Source organism: Fundulus heteroclitus, chromosome 6 (assembly GCF_011125445.2).
Source record: "Fundulus heteroclitus isolate FHET01 chromosome 6, MU-UCD_Fhet_4.1, whole genome shotgun sequence".
Classification (NCBI taxonomy): Eukaryota; Metazoa; Chordata; class Actinopteri; order Cyprinodontiformes; family Fundulidae; genus Fundulus; species Fundulus heteroclitus.
In genome coordinates, this window is record NC_046366.1 from 8,344,770 (window position 1) to 8,363,975 (window position 19,206).

Sequence of the window (19,206 nt, forward strand, 5' to 3'; positions counted from 1 at the left end):
ACACTTTTCTGGAACTTCCTCACTGTCCAATTTTAACGTAGCCAGCGGCGTCACACAGGTTGTGCGCTCTGGTGTAAGTCAAAAGGTGTTTGGGGTTGATATTGTGGAAGGAACCCTTGCCCTTCTGTGCCACGCTGAAATATAGCCGTTCAACACGCGTCAGACCGAAGAGCAACTAAGAGATGATCTCAAAAATGGTTTCTAAAGAATATTATGAACATGCCAGAATATTTTAGATCCTATGTAGATGAAAATATAGAGCATTAGTGCTATTATTTCATTAAACTGTAAAGGGGGGGGGGGGGGGTTAAAACAAAAACAGCAGATAAAAAGCAAATGGTTCAACACTGCCCTCTACAGGAATAAATTAAATCTGTTCGGGTGGTTAAAGTTTATTAATACCTTTTACATACTAGCATTGTACAAACATACATCAGATATTAAATTTCATTACATGTATTCAGCTACATCTTATAATTTAATATTTATATTCAGTTAACACATTATGCTTTAATAAATTAGTACTGGGCTAGTTTAAATGACCTGTTTCAAACATGACTACACAGTATGACTACGTTAAACCACTGCACTTCAAAAATGTATGTCCTAATCAGCATTGTTTTTAGCAACTCTGGCTATTTAATGTAAATACTCATTGCAACAACAAAAAGGTCTAAGAGTGCATATAAATCTAAGAACAAGGCAACATGTGAGCTCCCAAAAGCAACCCAGAACACTTGAATGTCTCACTGACCTTTTTGAAATATAGGACCAAAAAGCCTGGAGCAAATCCCTTTTACAACTGAGCCTTTGTTAAAGAGGTTGCCATTTTTTTGGCTCAGAAAAATTTTATTCTAACAACTCTTCAGATTGGAAAGCATGATATTTGGGCACTTATGTGTTGCAGCAAGAAGGAACTTGCATTGCTCTAAGGTGAAAATCCTCCTTGATGTAAATAGTGGTGTGAACAACAGATGAGAGACACATGCTTGCTATTCTGTGAGCACTAGCCGACACTTAATGATTGCAGCTTACAATAGAAAAGTAACAGATAATGTCAACATTAGTTCCATATTACTGCGAAGTAATAGTCTAAGTTAGTTGGCATGTTGTTGAGTAACAATGCACCTTCCACATTATGCTGAACAACTTGAGCAGAAGACTTACTGAGATAATATTCTGAAAAGTCTCAAAAGTGTTAAAAAAAAAAAAGCTGTAAAATTTCCACACGTCGAACACTGAACTGGATTATATTGAGTAGTTGTCTGGGATTTTTTGGTCGGTGCTGCAAGATTAACTCTCAGAGAGAGAAAATGACCAGAGTAAAGAAGAAGAGGTACAGATAAAAAGGGTGAAAAAGTGGTGAAAACAGGGGATAGAGTCACGGATCCTGTTACGTCACGGCAGAATAAGGCAGGTGAGAAATGGACACGAACGTAATGTGACTCAGTGCAAGATCTCAATGAGCAGACGCTTAAATTCCCCTCCACACTCAGAGTCAAGGGCATCTTTCAGGGTGACGTCGTACTTCTCCAGGTACATGTCCTTCACCGTCTCCAAGTCGATCTGCAGGTTAGAAACAAGGACAGCGTCGTACCCATGACATTTGTCTCAGTATTCCTCACTAATGACTCCAAAAGCTCAGAACACATGATCCAATGAAATGAATCTTTAACGTAAAAACTCTTTGACGGTTCGAAAGAAAAAGTCATTTTGTGTTGCTAGGAAGAAAAATAAGGCTGCCATCAGACTTATGTTGCATTTAATGAATTTGCCTCATGTTTCACTACCACTGGCAGGGATGTGCAAAGTACAAACAGATAAAAACAAACATGGGATGCCCATGAGCCTGCCCCATTCAGTGCCTTATAAGTCATAGGTCCTCATGCCACCTAGTGGTCAGTAGAAAAAGAAACGTACACCTCTGGCAAAGATATGTGGGTGGATCACTAATTAGAAGCTCAGAGAAATTATATTGTCCCAAAAAAAAAAAAAAAAAAAAAAAAAAAAAAATCAATAATATCGGTTTAATTTTTGTTCATTTGATAGGACTCTAGGATTACTTTATTAAAAGATAATGTTTCTCAACATGGGCCATTTTACACACACGAAAAAAAAGAGAAGTGAAATGAACATGTTTCTAAAGCGCACATTGCACTTCTTTTCATTTTATGCTATTCCAATAAAAGATGCATCAGTTTTAGAGCTTCTTACTAATTTCTACCAGCCAATTTGGCAAGGAATAGATACAGAACATACAAAAACTAATGTTAGTACAAATCTCCTTTTTCAGAGGGAAAGACCTCTTAAAAAGGTCTTTCCCTCCGTTCCCAGTAGGAGGCCGTGGTGTTTGGTGGTAAACATTTATAGCGTCGCAGTTTTGTAAGACCTGTAGCTTTGCAATCATGCATGTAATACCCTCTGGAGACTATAATAAACACACCAGGCCATGCCCACACACACTTGCCTCAGAGCGGCCTACGATGATGCGAATGAGCGTGTCCTCGTCAGTACCAAGTCCCTTCATCGCAGCATTAAGGCGGCGGGCAAAAAACAGCTGTGGGTTCTTGGCGCACCTTACTGCGAATGAAAAGACACACGCACAGACACATGCAAACTAAATCAGCCGGTGCTGGTGGTGAATCAGTAAGCTAAAGTGATAAAAGATCTAGGATAAAGGAGATCGCTGAGTGCTCCTGCTTACCAAGAGTAATGTAGCAGTCTTTGAGAGTCCCTGTAGCCTCAGAGTCAATGGTGTCCAGAATATCTGTTCCTGAAAGCTGCAGGGTAAACGAGCTAGCATGATCATGTGTGCGATTATTGATGGGGACGCAAAAAGTATGAGCTCAAACAATTCTGGAGCAAATTCGCTCTGGTACGATACATACAGACTCATAGGCCTTAAAGGTGGCCTGAAGCTGCAGGTAGTTCCTGTGCGTCAGGATGTAGGTGAAGGTACTCTCGTCCGTGCCAAACCTGCCCTCACCTGCCTGTTGTGTACACAAAGAAAACAATACACTGACATTTATAAAGTGCTCGCACTTGAAATGGATCTCTCTTCGACTGTTATTTGCTCATTAGGCAGCAGGGACCTTTGATATTTCTGGTTATGTGTAAGAAGTAAAAAGAGGATCGTTTTAGGCATTTGTTCTTTGATGGTTTGGGGACGATGGTGAACAGGTGAGATCAATAACTATGGTGTTTCCATGAAAGAGAAAAAACAGGAATGTTGCATTTCTTTGTGTTGCTATATATTAGTCTTATCTGACTTAAGCACCTTGTTCCACATATTTCCTAATGGCAAAATTTTTGAAGTGCATGACTAAATAGTGGCCATGTTGACAAATTCTCCTGCATGAGAAGCTGAGGATCTCTGCAACTCCCCCAGAGTTAAGACTGGCCTCCTGGCTGCTTTGTCTGGTGAAGACTTGTAAGCTTGGACTTTTCCATGGTGTTTTCTATAACCTGAATCTGCTTTTAGCATCTCCGCAAAATTGTTCCCTTTGTGTTCATGATGCCGTTTCTTCTCTAATGTTCTTTTTCATAATATTCACTCGGTGTCTCGCTATGGGATGCAGCCTCCTGCAGCCCTGATAGAAGCATTTATCTCAATCTGCCAATCCTGATTGGCCGGTGAAAGTGCTCGTCTTACGCCACGCCCAGTAGCCCCGACTACTAAAGCGTGCGCAGATCACGTCACTTCAATTCAAAACCTCTTCTCACCTCAGAGCTTATCTCACGTCGGAGCCTTTTGCTAGCTTAACTGCCCATAGACGGACCTTGCTAGCTTCCGTCGCCGGACGCTAGCACTGTGCTTCGATTTCTGCCCTGTCCGCTCACTCCAGACCGGACCGGTATCGTTTTTATTTTCCGTTCACTCCACGGCGGAATCCCTCTCGGCTCCCCTCCGCGGACGCTCGAGTCGGTCGAGCATTTGGCACACCAGCGAATTTCTCGACCCCACCACGCTAGCACACCAGCTAGCCACGATCCCTTTCCCTACCAGCACTCCAGCTCGTCGGAAAATGGCAACCGTGAAAAACCCTCACACCAGAGGAGAATACCGTCTTTGTGGTTGCGGGAACAAAATTTCGGGGAAGGACACCCACCCGGTGTGCAGTACCTGTCTGGGGGTCGACCACGCCAGGTCAGCCCTCGAAGTTCCCGGGTCCTGTGGGCACTGCAAAGTGTTCACGGTCAAGAGCCTCAGACGAAGACTAGCCCGCCAGGTTAGCATCTCGGACCGTGACCCATTCCTCCCCACCGCCGCCCACGAGGCAGCCGCGGAGGAGGACGAGAACATGGCTGGGGAAGCCCCGGAGACTGGCTACGACTGAAGTACCCAGTGCGAGCAGCTCCGTGCCCCCCCGTTTCCCGAGGAAGACGTGCTGGATGTTAGCCCCATGGAGGAGGATGACGACGCCTCGTTCCTCATATCAGAGGACGAGGAAGAGGATGACATCTTCATGGCGCCAGTCCAGACTGAAAAGCCGAAGCTGCCGAGCCCTTCCACCAGGGAAGACAGGGGAGCGAGCTCACCAGCTCCCTCCCTCCATGTGGACCTGCTCGACGTGTGCAAACGCGCGGCAGAGAAACTGGAGATCCCCTGGCCGATTGCAATAGCGGAGCCCACCCGGTCCCGCTATGAAGGCAAACGGCTTCCCTTGGCGCGAAACGCGATGAAGCAGCTTCTTCCTATCTTCCCCGAGTTGCTGACTGAGCTCTCCAAAACATGGACTAGCTGCCCGTACAGCAACAGGAGCCCCATTGCGGGCGCGGCATCCCTCGATTGCGAGGCGATGGACGCCCATGGCTTCTTCTCCATGCCTCCGGTGGAAGTCCCGGTAGCTGCGCATCTCTGCCCAGGCAGCGCGAGCCAGCTGTCCGCGGCTTCCACCAGGCGCCCGACGCTGCCAGCTAAGCCCGATCGTTTTCAGTCTGCGCTGACCGAAAGGGCGTACAAAGCAGCTGCCCTCTCGGCCAGAGCCCTCAACGCCCTCTCCATCCTCACCGCCTACCAAGCGGAGTTGTTTGGCGCGTCCGCTGAGGAGCAAGACCCGGATGCGTGGGAGGAAATGGCGGTCATCGCCGATTTGTCTCTCCGCATCCAACGTGTCTCGGTCCAGGCCACGGGAAAAGTGATGGCAACCCTCGTCGTCCAGGAGCGAGCGAGATGGCTCAGTCTCGCTAACCTGACCGACAGGGAGCGGGATGACATCCTGGATATGCCAATCGTCCCTGAAGGCATCTTCGGCTCCGCATTGGCCACAATGCAGCAGAGATGCGAGGCAAAAAAGAAGGACAACGAGGCCCTCAAGCTTTGTCTCCCTCGGAAAGCCCCAGCGCCTTCACCTCCGGTGCAGCGCAAAACCTTTGGGCAAGCTGCCTCCCAGCCGCCGCGTTTTAAAATACCGAGACGGCCACCACCACCTGGCCAGCCCCTCCCGATGAGGAAGGAGCGCGGAGCCGGCTGGCATTGGAAATCCGCCTCCCCGACCGCTGCGCCGCCGCTGCCCACAGCCGCCGCGACCTCGGTCCCCCGGGCGATGAAGAAAAAGAGAGCGGCCTGACAGCCGCCCGTTCCTCAGTTGGTGCAGCCTGCAGTTCCCCGTTGCGCAGGCCCACCGTTTTGGCTTGTTCGTGCGCGCCCCGTGCCACCGCTGCCCGTTCCAGAGCCGGTCCGCGAGGAGAGGGACATCGCCTCGGAGAGTTGCGCTGTTGCGCCCCGAGCAGAATGTCCACAAGCACACACATACACACACGTTCGAAGGTTGAACGGTGTGAAAATAAAAACAATAAATCTGTCACATCCAGGCCACGAGCCGAGGGTGCAGATAATAAAAAAAGCCAAAACAAACAATGCTCTCTCCATAAGCAGGGTGGCCATTCAGCCTCCTGCAGCCCTGCTACCGGGATGGGCGTCGCCGTCCCCGCGGAGCAGAGCAGAGCGCCCCGTCACACCTGCGGTGGTACCCGAGGATCATTTCCCGGCTCTACCACAGGGGGGCGCGGAGCAAAAGCCGCAGTATGCTCCTGCTCTTTCTCTCAAATGGGAAAGCTGGAAAGCAGCAGCGGCCCCACCGTGGGTATTACGCACAATTTCCCGGGGATACAGGCTTCAATTCGCCACTGTCCCTCCCCGTTTCTCCGGCGTAGTACACTCACATGCACAGGGAGAATCAGCTCGAGTCTTACAGGAGGAGATCCTCTCTCTGATAGACAAACGAGCGGTTTCTGTCGTATCTCCCGAACAGAGTCTGTCAGGGTTTTACTCCAGATACTTCCTCGTCCCCAAACGGGGGGGGAGGGGAATCCGCCCTATTCTGGACCTGAGAGCCCTGAACAAATTCCTGCGGAAATACAAGTTCAGGATGCTGACACATGCAGCACTGCTGCGTCTAGTAAGACCGAACGACTGGTTTTCGTCCGTGGATCTGAAAGATGCGTATTTCCACATTCCCATTTACCCCCCTCACAGACAATATCTCCGATTTGCCTTTCAAGGGGTGTGTTACGAATACCGTGTTCTACCATTCGGCCTGTCTCTCAGCCCGAGGGTTTTCATACGGTGCACAGAGGCCGCGGTAGCCCCGCTCAGACGCCGTGGGATACGTCTGGCCACGTATTTGGACGACTGGCTCCTGTTAGCGCAGTCAGAACAGGAAGCCAGGGTTCACACACATATTGTCACAGCACACCTGATGGATTTGGGTTTTGTGATAAATATGGAAAAGAGCCACCTATCTCCGACGCAGGAGATATGCTTTCTGGGGTTATCCCTGCGCTCTGTGCCGTTCACAGCTCGCCTATCAGAGGAGAGGGTGACGACTTTCAGAGCTTGCCTTGCACACTTCCGTCGGCACAGATCCGTCCAGTTCAGACTGTGCCTTCGGTTGCTGGGTCTGATGGCCTCAGACATCCTCGTGATTCGCCTCGGCCGTCTTCACATGCGGGACTTTCAGCGCTGGGTCGCTTCGCTCCGAATGGACCCCGTGCGTCATGGCGCACGGCGGATAACGGTCACAGCGGACTGTGTAACAGCTCTGCGCTGTTGGCGAGCCCCGTCCTTCCTGACCCAAGGGGTGCCCATGGGCACCGTCTCGTCCAGGAAGGTTGTGACCACGGATGCCAGCCTATACGGCTGGGGCGGCATTCACGAGGGCAGGTCTGTGAGGGGTCGCTGGAGCCAAGCTCTCCAGCGCCTGCACATAAACTTCCTCGAACTTTCAGCTGTGTTTCTTTCCCTGAGACACTTCCTCCCATTCCTCTCAGGTCACCATGTCCTGGTGAGGACAGACAACACGACAACAGTGGCGTATATCAACCGCCAGGGAGGCTTGCGCTCTCGTATGTTGCACGATCGGGCACGCGAACTGATCCTCTGGAGCAGTGCCCACTTTCTCTCCCTGAGGGCGACGCACGTCCCGGGAGATTTAAACACAGGTGCGGACCTGCTGTCCAGGGGCGCGCCAATGTACGGAGAATGGACGCTGCACCCGCAAGTCGTGGAGCAGATATGGGCGCGCTATGGCCGCGCCCAGATAGATCTGTTCGCGTCCAGGGAAAACGCTCGATGCGAGCTGTTCTTCTCTCTGAGGACCCTGAATGCTCCCCTGGGCGTAGACGCACTAGCGCACGCTTGGCCGCACGAGCTGCTCTACGCGTTCCCCCCGCTGGCCCTGATACCCCCTACTCTCGCCAGAGTGAGGGCATCCAATCACAAGCTGATCCTGATAGCTCCACACTGGCCAGCACAACACTGGCTGGCGGAGATATTCCAGATGCTGTGCGCCCAGCCTTGGCAGCTGCCGCTGCGCAGGGACTTGCTCTCGCAGGGGGCGGGGACAGTGTTCCACCCGCACCCGGAGCGACTGCAGCTGTGGGCCTGGCCCGTGAGTGGCTCAATTTGACCACTGCTGGGCTCCCTCAGAGTATAGTTAATACTATACAAAATGCCAGGGCTCCCTCCACCAGGACTCTATATGGCTCCAAGTGGGGACTGTTTGAGCGGTGGTGTCTTGAACGGGACTACGTTCCTTTTCAGTGTTCTGTACCAGTGATTCTGTCGTTTTTACAGGAACTGATTGATAAAGGAAAAGCCTTTTCCACGGTTAAGGTCTATCTGGCTGCTATAGCGGCGTGCCATATAGGATTTGGGGACAAAACGGCGAGCCAACACCCTTTGGTGTGCCGGTTTATGAAGGGCGCGCGCAGGCTTCTCCCTGTCTCCAAACCTTTGCTGCCCCCGTGGGATTTGATGGTGGTTCTGGAAGGGCTCAAAGGGCCCCCATTTGAGCCATTGTTGGGGACCAGTCTTAAACATCTGTCTCTTAAGACAGTGCTGTTACTGGCTCTGGCCTCTGCGAAACGAGTCAGCGACATTCATGCGCTCTCTGTGAACCCCGCATGTACTCGGTTCGACCCGGGGTACACGCGTATGGTTCTGAAACCCAACCCAGCTTTTGTTCCTAAAGTAGTTGGTTCTTGTTCACCGATCGAGCTGGCGGCGTTCTCCGCTTCCCCCGGTGAACAGCGAGCGCACATGTTGTGCCCTGTTCGGGCCGTACGCTCTTATATGGACAGGACACAGAACATCAGGAGGAGTGATCAGCTCTTTGTCTCCTGGGCGGAGCCCCGTAAGGGACAGCCGATCACAAAGCAGCGCCTCGCCCACTGGGTGGTAGAGGCTATAGCTTTGGCGTATGAAAGCAGGGGTCTGCAGCCCCCGGCGGGTTTACGTGCACACTCTACCCGCGGGATGGCCGCGTCCTGGGCTTTATTCAGGGGAGTGTCCGTTCAGGACATTTGTTCGGCAGCGAGTTGGTCCTCGCCTCTGACTTTTGTGCGGTTCTACATGCTTGACGTGTCCAGACCGTGCGTGGCCAGTGCGGTCCTGAAGTCATAACGGAACTTATGGACCTTCCCCATACGGCCGGTTCTTGTTCGATAAGCTGTCTGGCAATACGGGAGCTACCATATCCCATAGCGAGACACCGAGTGAATATTATGAAAAAGAACGTTTGGTTATCTAACATAACCCCAGTTCTTAGAATAATATGAGCGAGGTGTCTCGCCAGACAACCCTTCTTGCTGGGCGGTGAGAAGAGGTTTGCTTGTTGAATTGAAGTGACGTGATCTGCGCACGCTTTAGTAGTCGGGGCTACTGGGCGTGGCGTAAGACGAGCACTTTCACCGGCCAATCAGGATTGGCAGATTGAGATAAATGCTTCTATCTACCTCGCTCATATTATTCTAAGAACTGGGGTTATGTTAGATAACCAAACGTTCTCTTACAAACCTCTGAGGCCATTATGCAACACAAGCATTCACACTGAGATTAAATTACGCCCTACATTTACCAATTAGATTACTTCTAAAAGCAATTTGTGGTACTAGATTTATTTATTTTTCCTCAGCATAACTGAGTTAAGGAAGCCAAATCTAAATCAATGCCAGGCTTTTCTTTTTGTATCATTTATTTATTTATTTTTACTTTTATATCAGTGAGTCATTTCCTCACACTTCCCAACTATGGACTATTTTAAGTCAGTCTATCCCATAAAATCCTAATACATTAGAGTTTGTGGTTCTAACAAGGTTCAAGTAGTATCAATATGCAAGGCACTGCACATATTTTAGGACATCCCAAACTCATCAATTCATCATTTGCTGAAAAAAATGAAAAAAAAAAAAAACATGCTAATATTCCTGCATTAGTGAAGAAAGCGACATTAGAATATTTGTTTAGAACAGATGCACCACAATCACTGTATGGATGCAACCGTTGTCTGCAGGCAGATTCGGGTTATAGAAAACACCATTGAAAAGTCTAAGCTTACAAGTCTTCACCAGACAAAGCAGCCAGGAGGCCAGTCTCAACTCTGGGGGAGTTGCAGAGATCCAAAAGATGAGAGCTGTGATTCTGTTATAGCTTTTTGCTGGGTACCACAACAGCAGCTGAAAAGAAGAACACACCTTCTAGCTAAAGCACTCCACGCCCAATCAATGCAGGAATTGCTTTTACTGGTCATGACAGACCGACAGGTTTGTTTTTGTGCAACATTGAGAAAGTGTTTTGGGTTCTCTGGATATGTGTGACGAGCGTTGGGCTTGTAGAACGTGTTCTGCATGCTTTGCAACAACTGGTGGAGTCTAAAACTGCTTTTATTTTGCTTTGGAAATCAGAACTCAGATTTGGAATTGACTTCTCAAACCTGACAGTGTTTCAGATGCAGTTGTGGAAAATGTCCCTGAAACATACAAATATACAGCTTATTGCTGTTATTTCTAATATGGTAGGTCTACAAAGCAGCCATGTGGCAGTTTGACGTTGGGACTGGTGAGGAACTTCCAGCTTTAGAAGTCAGAACGCTGAATTCAGGCGGCGTTCCAAATATTTCTGATTTCCGACTTGGAATTTCTAGTTTCCTACACCATAATAAACTGTACTGGTTTAATAAGGCTTATCACGGCAGTTTCCCAGCAAGCCAACCAAACATTATTAAGTTGGCTGTGTGCAGGGGCGGTTCTAGACAGGGGCCAACAGGGGCACATGCCCCTGTAGAAATTGTTCTGGCCCCTGTTATGGCCCCTGTACTAAAGACATGATAATAAATACACTTCTCATAATTATTTGCAATGGCAAAGAAACCATAACTGATTGGTCACTTTGAACAATATTATTTTTTACCTATACAGTTTTACTCTAAAAAGAATTTAAAACTTAAGATGTTTCATGTTTAGCTTATGAGCTGGGGGCAAAGTTTTAACTGCTAGATCAGGGGTCTTAAACCTGCAGTTCCAGAGCCACACATGGCTCACTTAATATTATTACATTATATTAATATATTATATTATTATTATTATTATATTTATTGTTTTTTAAGTTTTATGTTCTGTGCCCCGGTGAAAAAACACTGGCCCCACCTTGGCCCCCCTGGTCAATTTGGTCTAGAACCGCCACTGGCTGTGTGGCTAACCAGCTTTCATACACCTTTACATATTAAACATGGCATCAGATCAGGGTTGAGTAACCCGACAAGCTGCTTCAGTTATGTTTTCGTCCAGCTAAACGCTATTGTACTCCAACAATGCATTTTTTTAATAATAAGAAGCCTGTATTGGAATCAATATGAAGGAACGTGTGCAGCACAGCCATCCACACCTCAAACAAAGAAATGGCATCTTGTTCGGCCAAGGCCTCGTCCACCTCGTAGCCTTCGTCTCTGCTCGCCTGGGGAGGAAGATACAGAACAGTCAAGAGATTGGGACAAAGTGGGAAGAGGATCAGAATAATGGGTGAAGACAGAGAGACAGAGTTAGGGGCCGAGCCAAAGAGGGTGGACAAAAACAACACCAAGCATTTAATGGGAAAACAGTCATCTGTATCACATAAATAGGAAACAGTTGAGGGCCACTGGAGTTCTGTGGAATGGCAGCGAGGCAAAACATGAGTCACTTTGTCTTTTTTTTTTTTTTTTTAATTGGGGGAAGGAAAAAAGAGAGGAAGCAAAGGGTGGGTGCGGGGAAAGAGCTGGAGAGGGTATAAAGGCCTGAGCGTGCCAAGCTATGTGACCAATGTCCCAGTGGGCGAGCCAAAGCATCAGAGACCAGTTTGTGAAACTAAATGAGGGAGACGGAAGACAAGCACATTTCTTTCTCCGTTCAGATTCAAGCGGCAGGGCCAGAGAGAATTGATGCTGTACTTGATAGGCTAACAATGGGCAGCGCTGTACCTGCAGCAGTGAGATCAGCAGGTTCCGAACATCTCCGCTGGTATCGTCCTCTATGTCCGCCTCCAGGTCCCGCTCGTTCACTGAAAGGCAGCGAGGGTCAAACCTTCAGCCTCACAGAAACTCTGTGTCTGCAGACATTTCAGTGGCACGCATTTTTTCCCTAACCTTCAGTTTGTGAAAACATACAGAAATTAACGAGTCATTCAGCTATAATAATATAAACAACCAAAGTAATATTCACATCCTTTTAACTTTCCCCCCCACTTTTCAACCAAAATCTTTAAAGAACTGTATTTGATTTTTATCCACACAGCAAATCACCCTGAATAAACCTCCCCACTGTGAAACATGTTTGTGGCAGCATTATGCTGTGGGGATGTCTCTTTTTTTTTTAACTGGGACATAGGAGGCAATCAGAGTTGATGGGAAGATAGAGGGAGCTTAATATGGGGACAATCCTGAAAGAAAGCCTGTTAGAGGCTGCAGAAGACTGGAGCAGAGATTCATGTTCGTTCAAGCTGGAACACAACCCTAAACATGAAGCCAGAGCTACAACAGAAAGGTTTAGATCCACACATTTTAATGTTTTAGAGCGGCCCAAATTAACCTAAATCCAATTGAGAATCTTGGGCAAGACTTGATAATTGATGTTTACAAATGCTTTCCATCAACTCTGAATGTGCTTGTCTGGAGAGAAGGATGGAACAAAGCTGGTTGAGACTTCCCCCCAAAAGAATTGCAGCTATAATTGCTGCAAAACCTTGCTCAAAATATTAACTCTGGGGGAGAGAATACAAATGCACACAATTTGGACTTTGTGTTTGGAAAAGGGTCGCTACGGGATGGTATGTGAAGGAGTTCTCCTCTGCCAGGCCCTGTAGTTAACTCGGCTGCAGTTTCCAGAACAAAACTCATAGAAAGTCTGAAAACTCACCCTGGGCATACGCCTCCTTGTAGCTCAGGATATCCTGCGACATAAATGAGGACCAGGCTCAGTAAAGTCAACATCAACACACAAGCCATCACCCATCTTTTTGTACCTGGGACCTCAGCTCTACAGCTCCCAGTGCAAAAAGAAAAGATCAGCACAAACACAATGCCTTTGATCCCCTTTGATCCGCACCACGACCTCACCGCACACCTCATTCGTAGCAGTGCACAGGATCTCCACCAGAACAGCTTCATCCGTCCCCGCCCCCTTCATGGCCTTCCTGAGCTCCTTGGCGAAGAAAACGTGAGGCGCGTCCAGCATGGCCACGACGGCCTTCTCAAAGCTACCCGAGAGCTCCTTCTTCAGCACCTCCTCCAGCTCCTGACACAGAACACAGAGCTCACTTAGTGGTCGTGTGCCGGCATCAGAGGGCCAACAGACAGAGCAGAGGAGGGCGGGGCACTCACGTCGTCATACTTTTCAAAGTAGGCCTGTTTGATTTCCACACGCTGAGCTGCAGAGCGGTTGGCCAGGATCTGGATAATAGCCTCCTCGTCTGTGCCTGGATGAAGCAATACAGTCACATAATAAGGCCAACAATCACTAAGCTATCATTAAAAATGGCCCCAGATGGAAAGCTTTCAGTTTTAAAGAGAGTTTTCTAGCAATCTTCCTATATAAAAAAGAGATTTGGTAGCCAAGTCATCAACAAAAAAAATGATGGGATATGAATGAATAAAGAATAGAGCAAGTTCTTGTGTACTTACCTAAACCTTTACATGCTTTTCTAATGGCTTTTATGTCAGCCGTAACATCAAAATCCTCAAATGGGACTAAGGTGGGCTGGGGAACAAAACAGACAGAATAATATTGTTTAATCGTTGCACTCGAGACAAGGGGAAAGCAAATAAAGCGATTGAAACCAGACACTGCTATAGGAAAATGAGCAGAGGGCGAGGTGGCTGAGAGGATCTGTTGCTGTTCCATCCAGGAAGCGGTGCGTCTCTCCCTCAGGAGCAGGGTGCTGCTCCCTGTGCTGAGTCACTGCTGGCCAGACGCAGCAGCAGCAGCAGCAGCCTCCTCTCCTTACCCACCCTCATAGCTACAATGCGGCCTTATTGATCCGCCTGCTGAGAAATTCCCTGATGGAGCTGAGCACACTCCCTCTTACTGCGCCACTTGCAAGTCATGCGGTTTCCACAGAGACTAAAAGGTCTAGAGGAGGATAGAAAAAGCTGTAAAAACTGATCCTAGACTTCTTGAAACGCTTTATAATACATTAAGCTTCATCTGTCTGATAGTTTTTTATGCGTAAAATCGACCCAAGTCCAGATTTTACTAACTTTTTAATCCTCAGAGTAGCCCCTCCAAGTGGATTCCGCGCAGCAGCTAATATGCAATCAGAGGTTCATGGATCAACCCGGGAAATGATTCCTTACCTGCACGTTGCCCATTCTGTGCGCTCGGATCCCCGCAGTGTGTGAAGTGGCTGGAAGCTGGCCGCGCTGCGTCCTGGTGTGTTGCTGCTGTGTGCGGTGATGTGTCACGCGTGTGCAGCAGCAGCAGCAGCAGCAGGGTGGGCAGGACCGGGCCGGACCGGATCGGGGCGGGCTGCCTGCCTGAGAGCGGCTCTGTAACGTCCGCTGCCTCCTGGATGGCGTCAGCCTCCCCCCCCCACAGAGCAAGTGAAGCCGTCAGCAGCTGCAGCCTGTGGTTCTGCTGTGTTCTTATTCAGATTTGTTGACACAGACTTGTAGAAATAAGAATAAACATTGGTTTATTTACCACGGGGATGACATAAAAAGTTACTCAGGTAAATGTAAATCTAGACCTTTGGGGATGAGCACTTGGAAGTTAGCCAGCCACATTACCATTACCCTCATCTTTAGCTCCCTCCATATAGAAATAAATAAAGGGACCACTTAAACAACACAAAGTAACTCCAAGTCAATAACACTTCTGTACAATGAAACTGTCCACTTAAGAAACACTGATTGATAATCAGTTTCACCTGCTGTTGAGCAGATAGTAAACACCAGGTGGAAACTAGAGGCAATTAGCCCCTCCCCCCCAATAAGGAGTGGTTCTGCAGGTGGTGACCACAGACCACTTCTCAGTTCCTCTGCTTTCTGCCTGATGTTTTGGTCACTTTTGAATGCTGGCTGTGTTTTCACTCTAGTGGTAGCATGAGACGGAGTCTACAACCCACACAAGTGGCTCAGGTAGTGCCGCAGTATACATACACTGCTCATAAAAAAATAAAAGGAACACTAAAATAACACATCCTAGATCTGAAAGACTGACATATTCTCATTAACTACTTTGTTCTTTACATAGAACATAAATCACACAAACATTATCAATGGAAATCACGGACATCTGGATTAACACTAAAAATTCAAGTGGAAGAACACACTACAGGTGGATCCACCTTTGATGTAATGTCCTTAAAACAAGTCAAAATGAGGCTCAGTAGCGTCTGTGACCTCCCTACAACACCTGGTCATGCTCCTGATGAGGTGGTGGATGGTCTCCTGAGGGATCTCCTCCCAGATCTGGACTAACACATCCACCAACTCCTGGACAGTCTGTGGTGCAACGTGGCGTTGGTGGATGGAGCGAGACACGATGTCCCAGATGTGCTCAGTTGTCCCAGATGTGCTCGGTTGGATTCAGGTCTGGGGAACAGGCATAGTATTAATTCCTTCGTCTTGCAGAAACTGCTGACTCACTCCAGCCACATGACGTCTAGCATTATCTGCATTGGGAGGAACCCAGGGCCAATGCACCAGCATATGTTCTCACAATGGCTCTGAGGATCTCATCTCTGTAGCTAATAGCAGTCAGACTACCTCTGGTGAGCTCATGGAGGGCTGTGTGGCCCCAAAGAAATGCCACCCCACACAATCACTGACCCACTGCTAAATCAGTCATGCTGAAGGATGCTGCAGGCAGCAGAATGTTCTCCACAGCGTCTCCAGACTCTGTCATGTCTGTCACATGTGCTCAGTGGGACCCTGCTATCATCTGTGAAGAGCTCAGGGTGCCAGTGGTGGATTTGCCAATCTTGGTGTTCTCTGGTAAATGCCAATTGTCCTGCATGGTGTTGGGCTGTGAGCATAACCCTCACCTGTGGATGCCCTCATAGAGTCTGTTTCTGATCGTTAGAGCAGACATCTGCACATTTGTGGCCTGCTGGAGGTGTTGCAGGGCTCTGGCGGTGCTCCTCCTGTTCCTCCTTGCACAAAGGCAGAGGTAGTGGTCCTGCTGAAGGGTTGTTGTCCTCCACGTCTCCTGGTCTGTCTCCTCGTAGTGTCTCCATGATCTGGACACTACGCTGACAGACACAGCAAAGCTTCATGCCACAGCTCTCATTGATGTGCCATCCTGGATGAGCTGTACTACCTGAGCCACTTGTGTGGGTTGTAGACTCCGTCTCATGCTACCACTAGAGTGAAAATACAGCCAGCATTCAGAAGTGACCAAAACATCAGGCAGAAGGCAGAGGAACTGAGACGTGGTCTGTGGTCACCATGTGTGTGTGTGTGTGTGTGTGTGTGTGTGTGTGTGTGTCACCTATATTTTTGTACAACCCATTCACGACCATCAGGCTATTTGAAATGCAGCTCCACAAAATAAAATCCCGAATGGTCAGCTAATCTTTGATATGTGTAGATTATACATAAATAGGCATTTTGGCTGCATTGAGACCAGACACAATTTGAGGTTATTGTAGAATATTAGTCCAAATGGGGCAGAACAAGTAATTTTGGAATTAAAGTTTAGAGTTTTATTCAACCATTGTCTGCTCTGCATTTATCCTTTTAGGGTTGAGAGGGGGCTGGAGGTTAACTCCAGCTGCCAGTGGGGTGCAGAGCGACACAGAGACACACAGGAGAAAACCTTTACAAACCCACACTTTGACCTACTTTAGACTCCACAGTTAACGTAGCATTCATATTTTTGGATGAAAAGAGAAAGGCTGAGAACCTGGAGAGAACATGTACAGGGGGAACAACCTCCACAAAGCTTCACGGTTCTCTTTCACTCTTTTAGGGTGCCACGGTACACCTGGCAAACAGGACTACAGATGAAAACTAGCCTTTGGCTAACTCTGGCATGTTACAGGTGAATCACCAATGTGCACTGTCCTGGTAAATAAATAAATCCTTAATTGTCAGAAGTCAAGAAATCCCATGAGATAAACATGTCTTTTCTGAAAGAAATCAGGCAAAAAAAGATTAAAAACATGTTAAGCAAGTGTTTTACTGACAATTTAAATTTGAATACAGTAATCAATGCAAGCCTGCATCGTTTTACCATATTAATTTTTATTATTACCTTATTCAGCTAAAGATGTTATCTGTTTTAATCTACTTTATTTTGAATCTATCTGTGAATTAATTTAAATTTAGTTTGTGTATCTCAAGGTATTTCATGATGCCCCTTTGTAATATTTATAAAAAAGTTTAACTGGTGAGGTAGTTGATTTAAATTTTATATGTTACTCAACTTTGTTTGTGTCTTAAGGATCATTATGTAATTTTTGTGGTGTGGACCCCAGGAAGAATAAACAAACAAACTCTGAGGAGGTCATTGTAAAGCCCAAAATGGCGGCCTCGTGAAGATGGTTGAGGCTCCATCTAGTAACCACAACAAACTGAGCCATAGTGTTCGATCAACTGGTTAAAACATCTGTCCTAATTAAACGAACCCAGTATGAAGGTTAAAGACCTACGCATGCAGTTTTTCCTGTGTACTGGGCCAGAGGCAGATCCAATTCTTTCTCTTGTTTCTTTTTTGACAGTTCCCAATACACCGAGGAAACACATTAAGAACAAGGACAACATTTTCATTTCTTCACCAGTAAAGTCCTTTAGTGGTGCAGAAACGGGGTCCCTGCAGAGATCTGTGGTTTAGCATGGCACTGAGACATTAGTGTCCTGAACCCACGTCACCGGGGCCAGCCGGTATTTTGTTCCGTTCCCAAGTTATCGTTAATATGTCTGGTCCTTTCAATTTAACCCCAATCAAGCACATCACCGCATTTCTGTTTTAGTGTCACCGTCAGTATTTACTTTTTTTTTTAGTCCTGGCCAGGTTCTTATGAAAAATACCAAAACACATGTGGTTAAACATTACCTGTGTCTCATTTGACAGAGAACTGCTCTCCAACAACCCCCACATAACCCAGGTTTATTCATGCAGCTTTGTGCTGCAGAGCGAGGATGGGCTGTTTTTCCTCAGAAGCTGTCTGTAGTGGTTAACGTTACGCCGTCCTTCGTCCTGTCAGGGCTGACGGGTTCAGGTGCATGGCCACGGCAGCAGAGCCGGGTTGTCTGTTTCCATCGCCTCACTGCTGCAGCGGTGCGTCTGGAGATGTTCAGGAGATCACCGATTACCCTTCATCGTTCTTCACGATCAGATGTTTTGGCTTTTCCTGCTATACTGGTGCGTCTTAGCAAATTAGGTAATGAAAAACAGTTTATTTCATTAATTAAAATGGAAAAGTTAAGTTCATATAGATGAATCCCACACAGCGGGATACAGTCATATTTGATCAATTAGAATATTATTGAAAAATTAATTTAGTTCAGTATCTCAATTCACTAAGGGAAACTTATTATATATTAATACAGACCGATGATGTTTTGAAGCCTTTATTTGTGCTATAATTTTTTTCCCACTTCCAGCTAATAAAAACAGAGCATTTCAGATCAGAATATTGCATTAGGCCAATAAAAAATCAACGCTTTTCATGCAGAAATGGAGGCTTGAAGAAAAATATGTTTACTACCAGCTTAAAGGTTGACTTCTCAAAAGATACTTTTATTCTGATAAGCAAGCCTCTTAGAATGTTTATTCTAATTTATTAAATATGGCTGTATAATCAAAGTGTTTAGTTGTGGTAATCATGGTGGTGATGGCTAGCAGTAGCATCAAAACCCAAGAATTTGTTTTCTCAGAAAACTGAAATATTACTAACCTGACAACAGCCAGATGCATGTATCGCTCCACCTAGCTCCACTCACATACATCTGGGACACGGCTGATTGAAAGTGATTTCCCCAACCAAATTTTTGGTCTGGCCAATCAGGACGCAGGGCGGGTGTTTCATGGATGTGACGTAGTGGAGACGCCACCGTGAGATTCCAACAACAATGGCGGCTCGCATCGAGGAAGCAAGCGTTAGCATTGATGCTGCTATTTCTTCCGTGTTGTCCAATCTATCTGATATTGTTTCATTAAAAGAACATCAGAGAACGGCTCTGAAGGCTTTTGTTGGTGGAAACCATGTTTTCGCCCTTCTCCCGACCGGATTTGGCAAGTTTTGTTTTCCGGGGCGCGGACGCGTCCCCGGAGCGGTTAGCGCGAACCATATAAGGAGGCCTATTAGTCCTCAACGCGGTCGGCCCGGGATCGACTCCGACCCGCGGCGCTTTGCCGCCTGTCTTCCCCCCTCTTCCTGTCAGCTCACTGTCAATAAAAGGTGTGCCACTACAGTGTTTCCCGCAGGAATTTGCTTATGCGAGGCGGACC

The 19,206-nt window shown here is 47.4% G+C and overlaps 1 protein-coding gene across 2 annotated transcripts; it reads right to left on the minus strand.

Annotated features, from left to right (window-relative positions):
- Window positions 1-380: 380 nt before the first annotated feature.
- Window positions 381-14,626, minus strand: anxa13l (annexin A13, like). Of its 2 annotated transcripts, none has more exons than XM_012868448.3 (12): window positions 14,498-14,626; window positions 14,106-14,416; window positions 13,434-13,509; window positions 13,134-13,228; window positions 12,877-13,044; window positions 12,670-12,703; window positions 11,736-11,815; window positions 11,165-11,233; window positions 2,889-2,990; window positions 2,705-2,780; window positions 2,468-2,580; window positions 381-1,566 (listed from the first exon to the last, which is right to left on the minus strand). In XM_012868448.3, the coding sequence occupies exons 2-12, from the start codon at window positions 14,118-14,120 to the stop codon at window positions 1,447-1,449; spliced, it is 948 nt and encodes a 315-aa protein (XP_012723902.2). In that variant the 5' UTR covers window positions 14,121-14,416; window positions 14,498-14,626; the 3' UTR covers window positions 381-1,446. The 2 variants fall into 2 exon arrangements, with proteins under 2 accessions (XP_012723902.2, XP_012723901.2); XM_012868447.3 differs by having other exon boundaries at window positions 12,877-13,047.
- Window positions 14,627-19,206: the final 4,580 nt, after the last annotated feature.

Coding starts and splice junctions, on each gene's coding strand:
- anxa13l (XM_012868447.3), bottom strand. Junction 12,704..12,876: donor TGTGCACTGCTACGAATGAG/GTGTGCGGTGAG, acceptor TTTATGTCGCAG/GATATCCTGAGCTACAAGGA. Junction 2,581..2,704: donor AGACTGCTACATTACTCTTG/GTAAGCAGGAGC, acceptor TTTCATTCGCAG/TAAGGTGCGCCAAGAACCCA.